The sequence below is a fragment of the Pseudochaenichthys georgianus genome, chromosome 5 (genome assembly GCF_902827115.2).
Source record: "Pseudochaenichthys georgianus chromosome 5, fPseGeo1.2, whole genome shotgun sequence".
NCBI lineage: Eukaryota > Metazoa > Chordata > Actinopteri > Perciformes > Channichthyidae > Pseudochaenichthys > Pseudochaenichthys georgianus.
The window spans coordinates 14,032,961-14,056,251 of NC_047507.1; the positions used below are offsets into that span (position 1 = coordinate 14,032,961).

The following is a 23,291-nucleotide window of genomic DNA, read 5'->3' on the forward strand; positions in this document are numbered from 1 at the left end:
ACACACACACACACACACACACACACACACACACACACACACTCACACTCACACTCACACTCACACTCACACTCACACTCACACTCACACTCACACACACACACACAGTGCAGAGTGCAGCGCTGGAATATGTCCAAAATCAGAGATTATAGCTGCTGAGAGAATGAAGCCGTGTAAGCTCATTAGAGACACCAACTGTCTGCTGTTGAGCAGGCTTAAGGGGAATTTAATTGTGTTACTTTGTCTCTGAGATTCCTCTGGTTCCACTGCTGTTTGCTATACTGTTGCATTACACAGGGAGCCTAAATTAGGGACACCACTATCGCATAAACACAAACTCCTCTTTTGTTTGTTTACTGTCTCATCAAGATGTTAATCTGTGGGGAAAACACATTGCGAAAGACTGCTATATTGTTTCCATTTGTGTTCACTTCAATGGTTAATTTGTTTAATTAAAACATGTTGGAAATATTTTCCTTCTTTGTTTATAATTCAATTGAATTGTGATGTAGTTAGCACTAAAAGCAGAACTTAGTATATCTTGATATCTGTGAATTTATCACAATATATCTCATTATCAAGATATTTGACATTGCAAAGAGCATATCTTCTTCATGTTGTGCAGCCTACTGTATAAGTGCAACTTTCCCTTGGGGTACAATACAAATTGATCTTATCTCATTGCCCTGCTTTGATGGCAAGCCAATATCATAGGCCAACGTTGAGTTATTAAAGTTATACATATTAGTTTAGTGTTCTCTTATATCTCTATTATTCTAATGCATCAAAATTGGCCTGAAGGGCAGTATTGGTACGGATCTAGATACCATCTCTGTAGACTTACACTGGAAGAGACAACAACCACATACTAGAAGAGTTAACCTTCATACCTGTCACTGAAGCAATAGGTGTACAGTAACATGCCTCTGGCTCAAGTGTCTCAACAAGTCAGACCGTTTGCTGGGTGGTTAGTACTATCAAATCATGCTGACACTTTCTGTCAACAGCAGAGAGAGAGAGGGAGCGAGAGCAGGCCACCAAAGCAGACGCAGCAACAGTTTCTCAGATGTTTGCGAGGTGGTAAAGTGAAAAAAGAAGCACACTCATTTGCGTTGCTCAAATATGCTGTAAAATGCCTCAAATTGCTCCTAGTTTATTTCTATCCCTGGGAGAAACCAAATTAGACACAAGCCCCGACAAACCTCAAGGACTAAAAAGGGACAAGTAGGCAAATAGCTGCTTCTGCACGCTAGAGTGAAGAGCGAGAGAGAGATAGAGAGGGATAAAATGCATCGAGTTTAAACTGTAACACATAGGACATTTGTTATTTTTATTCGATGCATTAGGAGGGCAGCAGGATAAGCAAAGAGATCTAGAAATCATCTAAACCATGAAAACACGTCAGTTTGGCACAACATTGACAGTAATGCTGAGCATATTAAGGAATAAATAATGCCACTTCTAAAAGTAACATTGATTGATAACAGCTAAAAACAAAACATGCCAAACTTCTTGTCCGACGGCATATCAATGATACCATAATCCCTGTTGACAGCTCTGCACTTTTGCTCCTTTACGCCAGCATTAGCTTGGCATACTAAAGGAATACGGTGCTACAGAAAGCCGACATCTTGGCGGTCCTGATACAAAAATCCTTAGATAAAATGTAATAGACAGTATGATAATAATAATAATAATAATAATAGATTTAATTTGTTAGCGCTTTTACAGGTGCTCAAAGACGCTTTACAGATATAGTGAAGAGAAAATAAAATAAAGGAACAACAAATAAATATATAGTTAAAGTCAAATAATACAAAAACAATCATGTGATGTGCTTAGAAATGGTACAGAGATATTTTAACTACCAGCTGTCAGTCAATTGTGCTTTATTATTAAAGAGAAAATAACTGCAAGCTACCTGACTGTAATCGTCTTGATGGGGTCAGCTAATACTAAATAGTTTATTTAGAGAAAGACTAACCACGATGTTTGTATTTCTGGGCAGAAAAACAACTCAGTCCACATTCAATAACAGTGGCTTTCTTTTTCTTGACTAACACATTTGTAGGTGAGTGTTAAAAGTACAGACGAGTTTCCCATCCAGCATATTAACTAAACAACAGCCAACATCTTCATTTTCTTTGGCCCGCTTGAAATTAAACATTAAAGAGCTGCAGCTGTCTTAAAACTGCTGACATGAACAAGCTCCAAATACACATTCTATAGTTCTAGACACAGATGCTAATGGCATTCATAGAATCATAGCTCTGGTGATTTGAAAAGAAAGCAACTCTTGTACTGTATGCAATTGCAAGAGAAAAATACATTCTTCCTCAGCCCTAATGCAGAGAGTGACAGAAAGACAAAAGCAGGGAAGTGGGCAAAAAAAGACGGCGGAAGAGAAAAAATAGAGTGAGACTGTGAGAGAGATGCCAGTGGTGAAAGACAATGAGGGAATCAGCATGTGGCGGTATAGTGAGAGGCTACTATATAAACAGACAGGCTCATTGCATCTTCATGCCTGAGTGATAGCAACACTCACAACAGTGAGAGGCACACATCTGTCAACACACACACACACACACCACTGTTCAATGACCTTGTAACGACTGAAAAGAGCTTTATTCTTTAACAGCAGCAAATACGCCTCTTTAAATACGGGCTGACAACTAGGGCTAAAACTCAAACTGAACTCATTTGGTGCATTGTGATTGGCCATCTCCCACGCTGATGCTGCCATTGTCATAGATAAAAGAAAGTATGGCCTCAAAAACTACATTTTAAGCATCAGGCAGGAAAAATGCTTTGTGTACTATAAAAGATAAAGTTGAATGTCTATAAAACCTTCTCATAGCCTAAAAAAGCTTCCTTTTGAGCATGGCATCATTATAATGTAGTCTCGTACGTGCCTATGCAAACTAACAACAACTATATATACGATTTGTAGGCGTGGTTCAACCAATTGGAAAAAATACAACACTCTGTGCATGTCATCTTTTTAGAGACTTCAGCTCCACAGCCACATTCATTACAGTTAGCAGCAGTAAACGGGTGAAAGGTAGGACCTTTACTCAGATGTCCAAGTAGTTGTCATTCCTATTATAGAAATGACAACTCCTAGATTGGCATTCGTCTTTCATCAAAGTTAAACACGTTAAGGTTGTCACCTCCTAAACATAGATTTAATGTCAAAGAAAAATGGTGTGGGTCTGACTGATACGTACTGTTGCTACTGCTTGTTAGGGCATAATACACCCTTCCTGTCAGCATGAAAGTGACAAAATTAGCAACAGTCAAAATGTATGAAGTGAAATAAAATGGCAAAACATAATTTAAATGTAGTATGGGCTGTTAAACTTTAAAGTAAACCATGAAGAAAAAAAGATGTTAAGCATCTTCACTCGCTAAGCATCTTTGACATACATAGTGCCATCTTGGAACAAGTTATCCATTTCTAAATATGGGCCAAATTGGCACAAGTTCAATTCAAGCTGAGTTAGATCTAAACCTGTGCCAGTTGTGTTGTTTCAAAGCGCTGCACACTGATGGGTGGGGGGTGCTGCACAGCGCTGAAAGCAGGGCCTTGTTGCCCTCAGTGGTAGCCTGACCAATCTTCTCCCCCCCCCCCCCCGACCTGGCTCACCTACCTACGCTCAGCCTACACACACAACACACACAAATTATCCCTGTCGGCCAGAGAAGCAGCAGCTTTTAGTGTGAGAAGCCACAGTTATACTTTGTATAGATTATACAAATGGGCTGTGTAAAGTAAGCACAGCCCAGAGAACATGTTCAGGCACAAACCTTCAGTTAATAACTGTAAAACTCGTCGTTGAGGTATTATCATTAAATGTGATGCTGTACTGAAACTCATCGTGGTGCACCACAATGTGGCGGCAACAGAAATGTGCGTGTGTTGATTATACTCACATTCATTAAAGTAATCCTGCTAAACTGGGTTACGACTTGTCTTTAAAAAAACAAAACTAAGAAAGCCCCATCACCCTTTGCAGGTTTTGGTGGTTGGTTCCCATGGCAACATGCCACATACATCTTTGCACACTTCCCTTACTGTTTACCATACCCTAATTACGACCTTCATTCTGAACTACAGTCTGTGCTGTCCGTTTTTCTCAATGTGTTTTAGGAAACTTGAATCATTTTTGGCTTCTCCTGGATGAGTCATTCAGGCACAATACTGTTCCCTCGTTCCCGCCCTGGTGTCAGTCAACCCTTACCATGACCAATCACACAAAGGCGAAGGGTCATGGGTTCATTCTCAAATTCCCAGGAGTCCCATTGCAGACTTTAAGCGTTCCACAGCGCTTAATTGGTCCTGACCCCTCAGATCATCCAAGGCGGCACACCCCCCACACTGAGCTATCGGCACGGTACACAACTGTTTTTATCTGTCAGTGAGAAGGCCTCTGACCTAATGAATCACCATGGCATCCACCAAAAACACACAATGATTTTTGGGGGGATAAAGATGGAATCATTTGAGTCAACCATTAGTGAGTAGTAATTACCAATCTGTAAAATGTTAAGCATAACAATGAGTCAAGGCTGTTCCAGTCTGGAAAACTAACATCAACCTTACTTTCTCAAAGGTGAATACATTGTTCTGCTTTCTGGTAAGGAGGTCTACTATAGTTCCTAAAGAAAGGAAAAAGTGTTGCATCAAGACATATTCACACACGAGCCAAGCCTTTTAACATAATAAGGTTAAAAATGTATTTTGCTTACTGGGGGGCTCTTTCTCTTTTAATCAACTCCCTGCCTCACCTTGTTTTGAGGCAGCCACACAAAAAAACATAAAGGAGTTCTAATATCAAAGTGAGTTTGTTTGTTAGTAGTTACAAACATTGGCCCTATAAAAGACTTGTTTAGACCTATCACATAACTTCTGTGATTTTGTACTTTCTCCATTACAAGAACATACACCCAGACACACTAAAAGCTACATAACAGCGTGCAAAGGTTGTTTGGTTTAAGTCTTTCCTGTTTTTGTAACTTTGTCCTTACCTGGGCAAGGACAGGGCTTTGGGTTCGGGGAGTTTGCTATCTCTGATGTCGTGGTCTTGTTTGAACTGGGTTGTGAAACTGGAGTGGGGTCCCCCTCATCTGGTGGCTCTGGGGAGATGGCAGGGGCCTTCCTCTCCTCATCCATGGACGTAGGCCTGGCTCTTATGGAAGGAGGTGGAGGGGCCAAGGAGTGAGCCTGAATAAGATGAGAGATAGCCAAACATATAATTACAGAGGTGATCGCATGGGTCACATGACAGATTTTTGTTTGTCATTTTAAATTGAAAACCAAACAGCTTGATGCTTGCCATTGTTTTTTGTTGCTTATGGCCATGATTTAGTGAGAGGAAGGTGTAATCAGGCACAACTTGAACCAGCATGAATAGCTTACAGCTATAAAACCACTCAAGGAAGGCGCTGGCATGCTGCTTTCATGAAACACTGGCAACACAACGGATGTGCATAATAATAGCCTTCATTAATAAATAGTGTTTAAACTCTTTAAACTTGTGTTGTGGAAATAAAAAACAATATGGGTAGTATGTTTAGCCTATAATAACAAGAGATGAACACGCAAAGGTAACTCAAGTATGAAAAGTTAAATGATAATTATATGAAAAGAACAGACACACACAAAAGACAAAAAACAAAAATATGAAGAAGCAAAAAAAATTACTAAATAATTATATTTTTTGTAAAACTTCACTGCAAGTTATTTGGCATTTTTAACTATTTTATGACATACATTAATAGGCAATATTGAACATTTCTTTAAGTGGTTCGATTTGATCTTAGACAAAACAGACTCATACCACTTTAATATTAAATTTAACTATAACTTTAATAGGATTTAATAGATTGACTTTAATTGTCGACCCACGATTGCAGCAAACGTAAAGGTTGCTATAGCCTAAATGACGCATTCCTACCTGACTACCTTCATACCTGCCACATTACCTTTTATCAGTTCACCTGGGTTTTATCTGATATTCGAGAGGAGTCCAACAGACAGTCAGCCCCAATCCCCGGGCACCTTCTCAAACTCATCATTAACACCGGACAAATTGAGTGTGTCACGTGCCAACGTGTGTTTGGCGCGCGCCAGCCCTGCCAGAGCAGCTCAGCTGGACAGCTGTTTGCGCGCTCCCGTGGTTCTGCTCGGCATTTGCTGGCCAGAACACTTTTGACAACCTATTAAATACGTTTTTGTGAAATCACTTGATAAGCTATGGTTTACCAAATGCATAAAAATGTTTTACCCCAACTACAGTGGGCTTAGTTGTATACAAAAAGTAAATTGTAGGCTCTAGAAGTTTCGGGAAAAGAGCAAACATCGCACCACACGCGTGAAAACACTGCCAAACGTCCAGCTTAAGTTAACTGTTAACAGGTTTTAAAAACAGTCTACCTTTCAAGATAAATATATGTTGAAATGTATAGTATTAACTGCACTTACAGAAGTTACTGCCAGCTAACGGGCGTTTTCTGTTTACCTTTATTGCATGTCTGCGCCCTGCTTTCCCTAAACGAGTCCCTGCATGCTCAGACCGAGCTCAGCTTCAATGTAGCAATTCTTCTTCTGTCTAGATTCATACTTCAAAAAGTAAGTTTGATGTAGGTTACAACAACAGCACAGCACAGCAACCCCGTACCTTCTCTCTGGCTTGGACGCGGTGCAGCAAAACGTTCGGCTAATTCATTCTCTGACCGACCAGGTGGACTTCTCGCCCTCCGCGACCTTTGCCGTACTCGTTTCCTACACTCTTGTCACCTCACACGACCACCGGCTCTCTTTTCGGCTCATGTAGGTAGCCCAACAACTCCCAAATTCAATGCATATTCCAGCAAAGATAAGTTTTCTCTCCGCCTCCAAAAGTGTGTCTCTCCGGCTCGCCCCGTCCTCCAGCAGACCAGATGTTGGGAAGTTTATGCGTCTCTGCAGGCAGCTCGCTGGGCCTTCTTTGTCTGCACTGCAGGGTTACTTTCAGTTGCTTTTCTGCAAAAAATGTCCAAGTCCACCACCGTCCAAGCGTTTAAACTACGTCCCGTGTAGGCTACTCGGTCTCTCCTCTTCATTACTCCCACTGAACTTGCCTAAGACTTCTGTGCTGCAGCTATTGGACAGGAAACTACAGTCAGCCGTGATTGTGCTTCCTCCAGGCTACAAACTAGTTGGGCTGAACTATACTGTCATATAATTACCCCCTTAACCCGAACCAGACACAGAAATAACACAGGGTAGCTTTCATCAGGAATTATGAGCCCAGAGACCATATGTTTTGTCATTAATAACAGAGTAAAAGTTTGTGAATATAACTTTTGATGTACAAGTTTCAACACTTTTACTCATTCAAAATTACTTGAATGCAGCATACCTGTTGTGCTCAGTTATTGTCACTATTTTTAGCACATTATGCTTTAATATAATATGATATTCTGTAACATTCAGTTGAGTTATTACTGCTGTATGTTTACTCTTTCAGATCTTAAAAATAATACTGAAGGTGTTTCAGTGGATGCTAAATTCTATTTTTGTCAGCCAATACAGTTTTTTCACCTTGGAGAAACTCTGAAAACTTACATTTTGAGAAACCAATTGCAGTTTCTGTATAGTAAGCAAGAACAATATCTAATTCTTCTAATTATGGGCCATTTCCTGCAGTACACATACTCCGACATGAGTCGATCGAGACCTCTGTTCTTCAGGTGCAGGGTCACATGCTGTGGGAATTTCTTTGTGCAAGTGACCTCTTTAGGTGTCCCAGCACAAGACTAAACAAGGTCTTGTCTCATGATTCATCCTCATAATACTAAGTGTGCACTCAAAAGCAATTACAATTAAGCCTACAAAGCACATCCACCTTAAACCCTTTTTGCTGTTGACAGCTGGCATTATTTTTTAAGCTTAGAAAATGCAGTAATGTATTGTCAATCCAGAGATATTGAAACACAATTAGCCTTTCAAATCTCACTGAAAACACAATTGTTTATCAAAACTATAAACATGTTATCAAGTGTTGAATAAGTGAACTCATTCTATTGACTAACTAAATTAGCGTGTTACATAAATAAAGACTTTTAAAGAAAGAGGATAACGTCCCCTTTTATATGTGATTTATAATATTTGAGTAATGCATCTCCTCTGATATCTGTAATCCAATTAATAAACAAACAAATAGGGTTGAGCCACGATAATTGAATTTACTGTGTGTATTTACATTGACGATCATACAAATATGAAATAAAATATGTGAGCTTGATGAAACCAGAATCTTTGTGAAACCGCTTAACCTTGGTTTAGCACTAAATCTATTGTAAATATATTGACTTTTGATAGTTCAAGCTCACTATTTTCATGAACAAGTTTAAGCTTCTTTAATTACATTCTCAGATGCTCTTGAATTTCAAAGATGCACATACCTTTCAATGGACCTCATATTTATGTTTTAAGACTTTACACCAATAGTTATGCAGCAACGACACAGATTTTGAAATGAATGAGTAACAGTCCAATAACACAAGTAATCTTTGTTAGGTAGTGATTTTTTTTTTACCATAACATATACGAGTGTATTTAAATGTATGACAATACTGATCACAATAAGCCTAATATCTCTACCAGTATCGGATGTATTATTTTCGAAAAAACGTTCCAACAGACAATCCACTACTTATCATCATTTTTTTTTGTCGTTACCCCACATTAGATTTTTCATCAACACACAAAGGTCCCTACAAATATCAATATAGAGTAACATGGAGAAACTGAACCCATACATCAAATGTACAATAAACATATTAAACAATGCAATAAAACAACAGAACAAAATCACTTGAAAGAGAAAAAAATAACATTACAAGGTATATTTAATTAGACACATTCAAATTAAGCTGATTTTTGAGCTCAAAAATCAACCTCTTAGCATCTGCAAAAAAGGACGTCTAACCTCGTTTAATTTTATATTGAGAATATTCTTTACCTTTTAATATAACCTATAATAAAGTAAGGCAAGGCAAGGGAAGGCAAGTTTATTTATATAGCACTTTTCAACACAAGGCAATTCAAAGTGCTTTACAAAAATGAAAGACATTAAGAAAATGGCATTTAAAATCAGTCATTAAAAAGAAAAGCTAATAAAATAAACATTAAAAGAAAAAATACATGGGTAAAAGTTACAGTGTAGTTTAAGATATGAATAGTTCAATTAAACATTAAAAGAAAAAGTACAAGGATAAAAGTTACAGTGCAGTCTAAGATATGAATAGTTCAATTAAACATTAAAAGAAAAAGTACAAGTATAAAAGTTACAGTGCAGTCTAGGATATGAATAGTTCAATTAAAAGCAGCGACAAAAAGAAAAGTTTACAAGTAGTAGGAATAATGGAAGTATTTATTTGGTCACTCATGATACAGAGGATACAGCCAGCATGACAGACCAGCTCTGTCTGTCTGAGTCATGTTGACACCCGGAGGATGTTTCTGATGAGGGTTTTTACTGTGATTGATGTTTGGAGGCGTGGCAGGGTCTCAAGGTAATTCACAGCAACAAATCTTCTGAGGACTTTTCTGAGACAGGCTTCATTTTACTAACAACATGATAACCTCCTGTTCTATTTGTGTGCACAATCACTCATCTGAGACTGCCAGGCTTTGACACGGAACTATTTGTGGGATTTAGTGTGGGCTCAGCGTCTGTCTGGGCACGAAGGTCAGAGTCTGTGTGGAAGTGTCTCAGCAGGATTGCTTTTTTTACTGTTTGTCTCCTTGTTTGTGAGAGAAATCTAGACATAGTGCAGTTTTCTGGGGCCAGCTGGGTACTGCTGATCTGACAAAACTTGCTTTAGGATCCAAATATTTTTGTAACACATATTCCATATAGATATTAAATTAAGACAGATAATTACTGTAAGAGGCTGACGCAGTAACACCAATGGATGATTTTAACAAAGTCTGCCACTGACAGGAAGTGGGATAACAACCAATACAGCATTTGAAAGTCTCTTTGAGTTAATTCATATCAACACATTTCAAATAGTTGCCCTCCCTGCTGTTTTACATGCATAACTTAACAGGATGGGACAAAGCATCCAAATTGTATCAAATTTAAATTCCCCCTCCCCCAATTCAACTTATTCACAGGATCACAATGTGTTAATGAGGCAAATTCTTATCTTTTATCTGATATCATCACATCAGCTAAAAACGATACCGTACAATTATGGAGTAATAAAAGCAGAGATCCCACTTAAATAAACCAAATACAAGCTTCAAAGACCCCGAAGACTGTTGACATTACACTGTGGCTACATTAAAACCTTGTCTGTTTGTACACGATTGAGTCCCCCCACCTATTCCAGCACTGCACAATGAGAGCGGAGACATAGTCTAGTCATCAGCTTCCTGAAACACTCATGCTCTCTATCCTCTTCCGTTTGTGACTATGCCTCAACCTTTCAACGAGACCACAGAGTCACATAGCTCCCATTTATTTCGCTTGGTATTTACATAATAACTTAAACACTAGCTATTAAGAGGTACTTAAATGTTATTTAATCAACAAGTATTAATGATTTTCTAAACTCATTTGTCACAGAGTAGTTTAGCAGGTTGCCTTTGTTCTGGTTCGACAGTAATTGGCAGCTTCCTGTGGAGGTGAACGAGGGCTCTTTGGACCGTCCAGGGTCTGTAGCACCAGGCAGATGAATATGGCAGTGTCCCTCCACATTTCTCACCATCAAAGCAGCTTCAGTTCATGAATCAGGAGCAGCACACGGGCACATACACAATAATATTTGTAGTGCGTCCAGATAAACATAAATATCTTGTGCCTGATCCTGAACCGTTATAACTGTCCTTTGAAGGAACAGTTTCATATTTTGGGTTAAGTTTGAGTTACATGAGGAGATATTTACCTCTCACATGTCAGTATAGCGCATGTCAATAAGGGTAACAAAATCCACCTGTAAGCACATCTCAAGCTTCTATAAAATAAAATGTGTTTTCTAATTTGTTTAACACTTACTTATGTAAACTATGTAAACATTACAGTTCAATGTTTTACGGTTACCAGGCTATATTTAGGCCAGCATGATTTGCCATGTAACAGCCCTTTTTATGGTTGTTGAATTTGTGTTACCCTTTGAATGTTTCTTAATGCTAAGCTAAGTTAATTAGCTTCTGGCTCCTGAACTTACCTATTAACTTACAGGACATCACACAATTAATATTTTGGCAAGTAAGCTATTATGTGTAGTATGTGATATTGCTCCAAATGATCATGAAAAAAGGAGAGTCTACACTTCGAATACTTACCTTGCAAATATTGTTGAAGGTCCATTATGATCATAATATGCACTTTATTTGAGATTACTTGCATGTTTACGTATTTTACTTTCAGTTTCATTTGTTTTGTTTACAGCACTTTCAACTCTAGCTAGAAAGGTCTGAGGCTTCAGAGGCCTTCCATTTAGCTGAGACACAGCAGAGAGAGAGAGAGAGAGAGAGAGAGAGAGAGAGAGAGAGAGCTTCTCCAGCTCACCAGCACTGGAGGACTGAGCGTAGCGCCACACTGCTCCAGGACTTCTGAGCAGAATGCATTAGATGCCACACCCAGACCCTATACCCAGCGTCAGATCAGCGGACATGCTGGGACAAAGGAAATGTAGAGATTGGGAGAGAGTACAGTGTATGTGTAGGTGTGTGTTCACAAGGGAATTAAACTGGAGCCACACACACACACACACACACACACACACACACACACACACACACACACACACACACACACACACACACACACACACACACACACACACACACACACACACACACACACACACACACACACACACACACACACACACACACACACACACACACACACACACACAGAGTATCTGCTGAGACCATCAGATTATTATTCTAAACTTTTGACGCTGATTGTTTCAGTAGTTTTGAACAGTCTGGTTGTTACTGGGAGATTGAGCAAGAGAGAGACAGAGAGAGAGAGAGGTAGAGAGAGAGGTAGGTAGAGAGAGAGAGGTAGAGAGAGAGGTAGAGAGAGAGGTAGGTAGAGAGAGGTAGAGAGAGAGCTAGGTAGAGAGAGAGGTAGAGAGAGAGAGGTAGAGGTAGGTAGGTAGAGAGAGAGAGGTAGAGAGAGAGGTATGTAGAGAGAGAGAGAGGTAGAGAGAGAGGTAGAGAGAGAGGTAGAGAGAGAGGTAGAGAGAGGTGGAGAGAGGTAGAGGTAGAGAGAGAAAGAGGTAGAGAGAGAGGTAGAGAGAGAGGTAGAGAGAGAGAGGTAGAGAGAGAGAGAGAGAGGTAGATAGAGAGAGAGAGGTAGGTAGAGAGAGAGAGGTAGAGAGAGTAGAGATAGGTAGAGAGAGGTAGAGAGAGAGGTAGAGAGGGAGAGGTAGAGAGAGAGAGAGGTAGAGAGAGAGGTAGAGAGAGAGAGGTAGAGATAGGTAGAGAGAGAGAGAGGTAGAGAGAGAGAGAGAGAGGTAGAGAGAGAGAGAGCGAGAGATGAAAATGAAAATGTGGTTCCAATCACTCACAAAGATGCTTTTGTTCTGTAGCTGGGGCCCTCTCTCTCTCACACTCTCTCACACTCTCTCACACACACTCTCATTCTCTCTCTCTGGAGTTTCATCCACTTTCTCATCTGAACTCTCTGAGGAGGATCCTGGGAAGAAAAAGCTACCTGAGAGACACTCACTAATTGGAGGCTTTAGTTATTGCCATAAAAAAGTCATTAAAAAATCCTGGTTTAGTATGTCGTTAAAAAAAGTAATAAATAAAGTTATTGTACTTCATAAAAAAGTCCATAGCATTGTATTTGATAGAAGAGAGAACAGTCAAGTATGTTTTAAAAAACGTTATATTATATCAGGCCATGAACATGCCATAAAAAAAGTCAAAGTATAGTATGCCATAACAATGTATTTTAAAAACGAAATAGTGTATTATGTCATAACAAGCATATTAATACATTTGGGCCAAAAAACATGACACTAAACACTAACATCTTTTTTTTACCTCTTTTTTCAATTTAAGCACCTTTGAAAGTCAGCTTTAGACTGGTAAGTTTAAATCGTTTTATTTGGACTGTAAGCAACGCATACTGATAATTTCCTGATATTTTGAGGGCGGCCATTTCAAATATTCTCCCCTGTTTACATAGAGTTTGACAACCCCTGCATTCGACTGAATAATCAGATACATGTGGATGCATGCAGCGGCAGATCATCAGTATGTTGTGTTGTTTTGAGTATTAAGTCAACACACTGGAGGACTGGCCACTCCCTCAGCCACAGACAGGAGGGAAGACGGGTGAGGGGGGGTGACAGTGAGAGAGATGTTAGCATGGCGCTCAGTACATTTATGTTGTGACTCACAGGGTCTGCCTGGACCTCAGTGCTCACTATGCGTCTGGGACTAACAGCCGTCCATACAGTATACCCAATCAGAGACACATACACACACATGAAGTCCTGCAAGTGTATACAGGTTTGCATAATACACACACTCCTGTGCGCACACCTATTGCTCACTTTGTCCAGATGGGCATTAAGAAATATATTCAGTGCTCAATGCCAAACACTACTGTGCCACGCCAAGAATAACCTCTTCGTGTGTTGCTCTGCACCCTAGCTCACCTCGCACAAGTATATCGTTCTGCTTAGTATTCATGATGTGTGCATGCCAGGGAGTGTGTTTCTGTATGCGTGTGCATGTGTCACTGTAATAAGCTTATATGGGGTCTCTCCCAAAACCAAATGTCACAGGGATTTAAGCGTCGAGAGCGAGTTTCCTCCCAGCTGAGTAACAGAGGAGTTCACTAAAAGCACAAGATTAAACAAAGTCTCCACTTTCCAAATAACATCCAGCCAGTTTCCATTTGTTCTCCCTGTGGCAGCACATCCACCATGCAGCGCACATGCAGCTTTAAAGATAAGCTGGAGGGCATGTGAAGTAGAGAGATAGTATGGGAGAGAAGGACAGATGATGGGTGAGTGAAAAAGAAGTCTCACAAAATGATACTCAGTGATTTTCAACCACCTGCATGTATGTTACTCCCTCCATCCCACACTCTACAGGTTGGTTCTGCACTCTGGCCCACCCTGTTGGTCGGACCCTGTCAGTGGCCCACAGTGCTGTTTGTCGCTGGGTTTGTGTTGATGAGATGCTGCTTGTGTTGTCCGGTTTGTTTACTCCGCCTGGTGGCCACTCTCTGCATCACAACACATGCTGACCTCTCTGAAGGCCTTGCGTGACTCACAGGCTGCCTGGACATGTTTCTGTCAGAGCAGCAGTTTGTCAGGTCATGACGGTCACATTTCAGAGAGGATCGATTAACTATTAGACTGTAATCATTTGGTATATTAATTTAAGGATTGTGTGTTTGTGTAAGAGTGCGTGTTGTTCGATTATAGTGAAATATGTCTATACATTTCTTAGGGCCTTAGCTCTTAAAATTGTCATCAAGATAGCTTGTTTTATAAAAGCACCTCAGATTTTGACAGCTGTTGTTAAAAGTGAGATGACACCATTTCTGATGAAACTCACCGTAACGAGTTTTTACTAGAAAATGTAATATTTGGCACATTATAAATGACATTTTTATGGATGTTGAGGTTAATCACATGTACATGTGTGTCAGGATGTACATCTGGTGAAGCATTATTCTATAGGTTAAGCATTGTATAGCTTACCTGCACAGCATGACTCAACAGGATGCTAAGAGGACATGTGTTCGGAACATTCAGCTATCCTTCATTATTAACAGCAGTTGCCTTGATTAGTTTTCCCTAATTATAGTGGTTAGAGACGGCAGGAGTCGAGCATTTATGTAATAAGTAGTCTGGCAGTGGTCACTGTGAAAATTAGAGTAGCCTCATTTAATACTTAGGTATTTCACTGCATTTTCAGTTTGTGTTGTCATAGCTTGCTGCACGACAGGATTCATTATTTTGTTAGGTATTATAACATAAATAAAGTATGTATTTACTGTGGTAAGTAGTTTCGCAGGTATTTGTTATATATACCTAGTGATTGTAAGTAGAATGAACTCTTAAAAGGAAGCATCGTTTATTTAGCGTTATGGGATACATTATGTGAAGCAATTGTGATCATTTGATCCGAATATTCTTTTTCTTTGCAGACTGACCTGTGTTAAGAGGTCAAACTAACATGCTATGTATAAGAGAAAAGCCAGCAAGGGTAATTAAAAAAAAAAAAATCATTATTTAATAATATCATGATCCCTTTAACAAGTTAGGAACCAAAATCTACTTCTGCAGAAAAAACAACAAGGACGCAGCAATCGACAGTGTAATAAGTATTTTATTGCATTTTATAATGCCATTGTCAATAATTAGTACAGATTACATGCAACTAGACCTACTGTACAGTTTTTTTATTGTCTGCATGGACAGACACAAGAAGATTCAGGTTACAAATACACAGATATATGTGTGTGTTTTTTTATACAGCATGAAGGAAAGGGCAGTGACTGGCATTACATGGCTGCCCGGGGGGGAGGGTCAGAGGGCTGGGCTCCACTTTCTGTCTAAAGCTGCCGCCCAGTCCCTGTCCCCACCTCTTCCTCGGGTCACACTTTCAAATAACAAGAAACAGAACAAAAACCAAAGGAAAAAGAGAGGTAAACAGGTAAACTGAAACTAAGAAACAATACAGAGTCACTGCTGAAAATGTACACACATTCCTTAGGTTTAACCAGAGGAGAGCTGAAGTGGTAGTTCCATTGGATTCTGGCTATCTACGTGATAATACCACCAGGCAATGCTCCACTTTGAGAGTCCCTTTCCCCCTCACATGACACCTCAGAACTGTCCAATCACAAGTCAGGATTTGGGCTCCCCGTGTCCTTTGAGTCAGTCACCAGCCAATAGGATGCAGGCCGCTCCTACAACACCTTTACGTGGATGAACGAGATAACAGCTATCAGTGAAGTCCATGGAGACTTTTGGAAGTAGCTTGGTTTTTGTTTGGTTAAAGTTGTGGCATTGGTTTGGTTACAGTTTGGTTACAGTTCAGGAGTTTGGACTAAGCAAATGGTTGCCTTCAATGCCTTTGGTAGTCAGAGGGTGAGCTGCATCTCTGAGAGCCATTCCACATTTTGGTATTGAGACTACACATGAGGAGGAGTATCAAAAATGCAACAGTGTCGGGCTTTGATCTGCCTCTGGGACTGGGAGATGGGGTCTGTGACTGGTCACCACCAGCCAGGTGTGTGACTCAGTGACACCCCCATGGCGCCTGCATATGATTGGCAGCTCTGCGGGTCAGGGTTCAGCACAGGAATGACAGGGGTCAGGGGTCAGAGGGAGGGGTCACAGGGAGCTGGGACACATATTGGCACCTGAGAGGACCAACAGCAATATCTTTCTAGAGCTCCGAGATTTTTTTTTAAAGCAAGAGAGGGGCTACATATTCATACATTTTTTCCTCTTTCTCTTTTTCTTTTCAGAGGTTTTGGTCCTGTCTTTGAGAAAAAGTCCTTCTGAGGTATCAATACATAATGAAGTAACTTTTTAGTTTGTTTTCCATTTGTTTTGTTTTTCTTTCCTTAAAAATGCATAAATGCAGTACAGAGACAAAAAAGTATCAAAATAGACCTAGCTAAGATAAATATACAAACAGGTGTTACCTAAACCACTGATCTAACTTTTATTCTTTTAATTTTTTTTTGAGATAATACACTTAAAAAATCAGCGTCCCAGACGTTTTATGAAGAACTGAAAAAATGGAAACGAACAAAACGAAAACTAATAAACCAAGATACCTGCAGCACTTAATATGATAAATACATATACTTCAGCATTAGCAGTACAGTATAGGAATCAGAGCTGAAAGCTTTACAATAGCTAAACAGGTGCGGAAAATAAAAACAGGAGATCAGAAAAATCAAAAGGACAAAACGGGAAAGAATGCCCTGGAGAGATAAGTCAAGCATTAATATACAAGAATACAACATGTTATGCCAAGCTGGAGAAAGAACAGAAGTGTTACATGACGACCTGTGAACAATCTACATCTTTATAAAACAGCTTTGTTTACAGGTGTACCTTAAAGCACAAGTCAGAGATCATCTATGTACTGTATGCAGCAGTTCCTCTGGGTTTGGATATTACTAGTAGTAGTGATGAGTTTCTTTAAGTGTGTGTTAGTCCTCTCAGCATCTCTGAGTGTTTTGGCGAAGCGGCTGCCGCTGTGTTGAGGGTCTTTGAATATCTGGATGGTTAGAGCCTCTGTTGCACTAACTACCACAGCCCCGCTTCTAAGCCTCTGTTACTCCTGTGTGTGTTTTAACAACCATTTTCTGTTCATGAATATGCACATGTTCAGTCAGAGCACACAGTGAGAGGCTGTTCACTTAGATCAGAGCTAATCGATGCAGGAATATGGTCAGCTGATAAAAAACAGTTTCATATATCGAGCACTTCACAACACACTTAGAGACGTAGAGAGTGCTTTAGATGTGGTTTAAGGAGAGGTAGTCATTTTTTAATTCCATGGAAAGTGAAACGTCTCTATGTTTTTGGGCTCGAGCAGATGTGTTAGGGAGTCCAGATCGCCAAATAGCTTTGTTTTCTCTTGTCAGTCATACAGTAATGTCTAACAACAATTTTGGCATTTGTTATAATCATCGAGTAAGAATGGAGGAAAAAAATATTTTAGTTCGGTCTCCCATTGGCTATGTGTTGAACCGTTTTGAAAAGGAGGTAGTGTTATTTTTGGTTTTTTATCTCGTTTCAAGATGTCTGTCTGCCACTTTGTACTTTGTTAGAAATCAGTCATGTGACAGGAAACAGTCCTGTTTGAACACAAAGTCATCAGAAAGGTTCTTTCATTAAATAAGAGAAAATCGTCTGAAGTGCAAGAGATAGTTTGACAAAAAGTAAGAAAATATGAACCCAACTTTCAATTACATGATGTCCCTTGGTTGTTTTCCTCTTACATTGGTATGTTTTTTTAACTTGTTCCCTCTTTATTAAATAATGTATGTTTTTGGAATAACTCCTTCAAAGATGTGACTTGTGTCCAGTACACTTCCCCTTTCTGCAAATATTACATACAGATCAACAGGGTTATGTTTGTCCCCTAGATTGAAAAACTCCAAATGTTTGTTAGGACAGCACCAGAAGAAGTATCCTGTTAAGCGGAAAGTGTTCAAATGCCTCACGAGTGCCTAATTTTTAGGCCTGCTCTTACAGCAGTAGGGCCAGTCGGGTTGTGTTTGGAACACAGTTTAGCCTGAGAGTGGGAGAGACAGGGTTTCACCTCTAAGTGCTTTTTTCTTTTCTCTTTCTTTTAGTTTTTTCAGAGGAACTGTGCGAGGTTTGTTAATACTAGTTTTTGGCCTCATACCTAATGTGAGTCATTCGTAACCATTTATCATGTAAAAGCTTTGATGTCTCCGAGTCCTAGTTTGCTTCACACACTTTGGTTTTCGGAATGGTCAGCACTGTAAATTATGTAAAATGTCGACACAATATTTATATGAATACAATAATAAGAATTCAAACTCCTGGTTTGTTGTCTTTTGGCCAATTCTTTAAGAAGAAAAAAAAAGGAAACTCATAAGGGCAAAATAAACTACAGGGTTTTTGGTTTTCTACATATTTCTTTGGTTACCTGTAACAAAAATAAAATGGGAATAAGCAGATAATAGTTTAAAATAAATGTTAAATTTGGTATGGCACTGTAGAGAAAAGTAATGCTTTTTATGCTCACGGAAAACAAAAACAAAAAATCTCACGTGCTATTCCTTTAACACAAACTCACACAGTGAATTGCAGATAGCTTCTACACAGTAACTATTACAACCATAGAGCTTTGAATCGAAGCTGAGCAGAGTTGCCGCATTTGGTGTCCCACAGAAAGAATTCCCCCTTTTTTGTTTATCAATTTGGACACAGTTCCAGGCAGAACCTTTGTGGGATGAGGTATTCTCTCACTGCAGTAATAATATATATATTTTTAAAGCATTACTGATATTTCTCAACTAAATACACAACCAAAAACAAATGAAAGAGAGAGAATACAAATTAAAAGGTTCAGCTGTTAAATAATGTCTGGATAATGGCAACTTTAAGTGCTATTTCCATATTTCTTGCCTGCTACACTTGGGACAGAAAGGGAGAGGGGCAGGAGTGGGGGTCGGGTATCACAAGTTGGGACAATACTGCGCTTTCTTTTTTTGTTGTTGCCAATACTCATTTGGAATGGTGTGAACAGCCAGAATAAATCAAACAATTTACAATACAAAAACAAAAACAGCATCCTAAGAAAAGGTACGTTGAAACAGAACGCCACCATGGAAATATTGATCCTCAAAAATAAACAATGATAATAACATCAAATAAAAAAGGAAATGACAAAAGCTACCACACTTTTCTTTCTTGTTATACTCCATAATCATGACCAGTTTTCTTTTTAAGTCACGATTTTTCTGTAGACGCTTCCTCCCTCATTTTTCTCTGTTCCCCTCCTTTCTTCTCATTCTCAAAGTGTTCCAAGCTCATCGCTCCATCCGCAGACGGAGCGGAGGAGAAGGACAGCACCAAATGGTCCTATTCCTGCAGTCTTTTTGGGGTAGGGATGGGAAGGGATTGAGGTGGGGTAAGGAACATTTCTTTTTACTCAGAAGCAAAGAGTTAAAAAGATGTTCGGGGGGGGGGGGCAGAAGTTTAGACAGAGACCCGGGCCACAGCCTCGCCTGCTCTGCAGAAGTGTCGGAGCACTGTTGGAGGTAATCTTTGAAAGCGCTCCTCCTCCCTTCCCATCTTGAAGCCCGACAGTTTCATTTCAATCAAAAAAATAAAAATGAAAATGCAAGTGATTGACTCAAGGAGGGGGGAAAAGGAGGGGTGTACTGCACAGCCCCTGGTGACTGCTCCAAATATATATACACATGATCCTGTGTGTGTCTATCTCTGTCAAACACACACACACACTCACACACATACTCGCACACCTGTGTGGCTTCCCAACTGACGTAAAAATAAAACAGCTAGCCAGGCAGCCTGGGACAACAGCGAGTGGGGGGGGGGTTTGCAGAGTGGTCGGGCAAGGAGAAGAGTGTGTGTCCAAACCTCTGAGGGTCTCTACACAGAGGCTGACCAGGGAGGATGATGACACAATGTTTGACAAGTGATTGTGTGTGTGTGTGTAAGTGTTTTTTGTGTTGTGTGTACGCGGTAAGTGGTGTTACACCTCTGAGCCAAGTGTTGTAAAAGAAACACATGGAGGTAAAGCAGTGTTCCACTGTCTTGTTTTAGCGCCTTACGAGTAACGGAGATCTAACCCTGTTTGGAGTTTTTCTCAATGTTGTCCTTGGTTGCTTGCATTTTCTCAAAAACAAAAAAAAACATTCTCTTTTTTCTCTCTTAAGTGTACTGTAGCTATCGTTTCCTCTTCACGCTGACAAGAGGGTTCAGGGAGTGATTTCCCTCAAGTCCAATGGGCATCTGTTCTACTCCAGGTCCTCTGTGGGAAGATCCTCCTCCAGGTCGCGATCGTCGCTCGGCAACGGCAGGCTGTGTGTGGCGCCGGACAGGAGAGATACTGACCGGATGTCCTCCTCCAGATCGGTGGGCTCCTCCTTCACATGCACATGGTGGCTGAAGGAGCAAACGGATGTTAGCGAGGCGAGGGGCAAGTCATAAAGGCAGATGCCAATGGCAGAATTTCTCATGCTAAATATTTTTTCTGTGACATTTTAATCTAGTTTAAATTAAATAAAATGTATTTTTCTAGAATGTTATCCAGGTAGCCTTGAGGTTATTGTTGTTGCATTGAATGCAGTCAATTTATAGTCAAATTGAGGCAACCAAAGCACAAAAAAGATACACAATATCAACAGCTCTGTTTTTTGTTGGTGTATGTATAAAATAGTTGTACAGTTATGTAAAATGTGCTCACATTAAATTAAATGATTTCCTTTTTTTAAGCCATCTTCTATCTATTTTTGTGTTGTTTATTTTGCAGGCACAATGTAAAATACATTTACTGTAACAAATATATCTAAAGATAATTTTCATCATCATTCACAAGTGTGAAAAACAATAGTTGTTATCAGTTTAGCCCTTATATCTATATGAATAAAATATTGATATACAACCTTGATTGCTGATAATCATGTCACTTATACAGTGGCTCTATGTGCGTGCGCGTGTCCGAGGTCCATGTGTACCTGTACTGGTGAGGGCTGAGCGTGGGGCTGCAGCTGCCGTTGCTGTTGACCTGCTCCACAGTGGAGCTGACATCATCGTGGCCCACATGCAGCATGTTGAGGCTGGCCGCAGAGGGGGACATCATGGAGGGGCTCAGCAGGGACAGACTGCCCTCTGCCAGAGCCGCCTGATCAAAAACATCAAAATAAAGTGTTTTCTTTAAAAAAGATTCATCAAATCAGAAGAAGCTTAATGACAAAAGGGGTATGTGATATAATGAAAGGGTGTCTGGAAATTATATGTCCACCACAACCAGTAAAACGCCTAGCTTTACTTGACTTTAGGGCTGATTTTAGGACAACAATTATTTGAATTATCAATTAATCTGCCATCTTTTTAAAATAGATTATTCAATTAAATCTGAGAATCTTTTTTTAAAATGTTTAGGTATGGTTTAGTGAGTTCAAAACAAATGATATACCGTTTGTTATAATATAAACAGAGAAAAGCATACATATTTAACTGAGGCATTTTCTGCATTGAAAATTACTTTAAACTGAATTGATTGTTAAAATAGTTGCTGGCTATTTTTCTGTCAATCAACTAATCATTGTACATTTTAACTGTACTACTCAAAATGTGTTGACACTAAAATAGGTGTGAATAATAATATAATAAATGGTCAGATCTTCAATAATGGATGGATAGTCTTTTCTTTGTGTCGTATGAGAGACCTTCCACATGGAGCACATTCAGATCCACTAACTTGCTAGTGAACTTGACAAACCACTAGGGGGCACTTATATACAATGCATTCCCCCACCATGGCTTGTCCCTGTCATAAGTGTGTGTGTGTGTGTGTGTGTGTGTGTGTGTGTGTGTGTGTGTGTGTGTGTGTGTGTGTGTGTGTGTGTGTGTGTGTGGTCATGTGAAAGTTTCAAAAGGAACGTTGAGCGGGACTGATCCACCACCTCAACTTAAACGCACACGGCGGAACATCAATGTCTGCAGAGGAGAAAACCAGGGCGGCTTGTGTCACTGCTCCACATCCAGCTGTGTGTGGGGGGGAGACAGGTTGGACACGAGCTGAGAGACTCACCACACCTCCCCCTCACACAGGAAGTGGGGGGAAAAGACAAAAGGAGGGGAAGTCTCACTGGCTCAGAGATGGATTTTCTGGGACAGGCGATAATTTTATGCGATAACCTTAATTGACAACTACTTGACGCTATAAATCATCTCAGAGGCAAAATTGCATGTGTGTGTGTCTGCGTAGGAGTGAAGAGATGTGCCTAGTGTGTGTACGTGCAGAGGTAGGGGTGGCGCATGTGTGAGAAAGTGAGGTGGGAGGTGAGAGTGTGTGTCGGTGTGGGAGGAGGCGGAGGGAGGTGGTGTGAACGTCGTTAGGGAATCTGCTAATTATAAGAGGGAATTGATATTAGTGCCCTTGATTGCGATTGGCTGCTATGTATGTGTGTGTGAGAGAGGAGAGAGAGACATGGGGGAGGAGAGGGCATTCCTTACCTGGTAGCTGGCGTTTAGGGATCCAAAGCCGAGGCCTGAAATCATGTTTTTCACCAGAGTGGGACTTCTGCACACAAACGAAGAGGGGGAGAGGGGGTGAGAATCACAGATTGAGCGCACATGTGAAAAGATGTCACCTCAGCCAAAGCACTCTGAGAGATCTCTCAAATAATGTTTGTTACAAGTAGAAACATACACAGACTGTAAACAGATGCTAAAACACACACACATATGAAAGTGTCTAATATCTGGCAAGCAGGTGTGTTCGTGTGTATGTGTGTGTGTGTAATTATCCCTGGTTTCTCTGGTGGTTGGAGAGAACATCTGTTTACATACGCTAACAAGGTTTTTTTCTCTCCTGCATCTCACACAGCTGCTTACTAATGGTGTCGACAAACAGAGAAAAACACACACACATGCAGCACACACACATACAGCACACACACATCCAGCACACACACATACAGCACAGTGCGCACACGATAAACCAGCAGCTCTTTTTCCTTCTTTTTTTAACAGGAAAGCTGAGTTGACCTCCTGGTAAT

At 40.1% G+C, this 23,291-nt stretch overlaps 2 protein-coding genes across 10 annotated transcripts in view; both read right to left on the reverse strand.

Moving 5' to 3' along the window:
* The window catches only part of mdfi (MyoD family inhibitor), a 32,013-nt gene extending 24,836 nt beyond the window's left edge, over nt 1–7,177 (reverse strand). The window contains exons 1-2 of one of the 2 annotated variants that reach the window (XM_034084136.2): nt 6,681–7,177; nt 5,029–5,224 (exon numbers count right to left, since the gene is read on the reverse strand). In XM_034084136.2, the coding sequence (XP_033940027.1) occupies nt 5,029–5,173 (145 nt within the window). In that variant the 5' untranslated portion in view covers nt 5,174–5,224; nt 6,681–7,177. Of the gene's footprint in view, nt 1–5,028; nt 5,225–5,985; nt 6,076–6,680 lie in introns of those variants that run through there. The other variant, XM_071203108.1, reaches the window with a different exon arrangement.
* Nucleotides 7,178–15,349: 8,172 nt separating this feature from the next.
* Nucleotides 15,350–23,291, reverse strand: part of foxp4 (forkhead box P4) — a 93,523-nt gene continuing 85,581 nt past the window's right edge. For all 8 annotated transcript variants that reach the window (XM_034082410.2, XM_071203110.1, XM_071203109.1 and 5 more), the window contains 3 exons: nt 22,747–22,813; nt 21,243–21,409; nt 15,350–20,670 (listed from right to left, as the gene is read on the reverse strand). In XM_034082410.2, the coding sequence (XP_033938301.1) occupies nt 20,523–20,670; nt 21,243–21,409; nt 22,747–22,813 (382 nt within the window). In that variant the 3' untranslated portion in view covers nt 15,350–20,522. The remainder of the gene's footprint in view (nt 20,671–21,242; nt 21,410–22,746; nt 22,814–23,291) is intronic.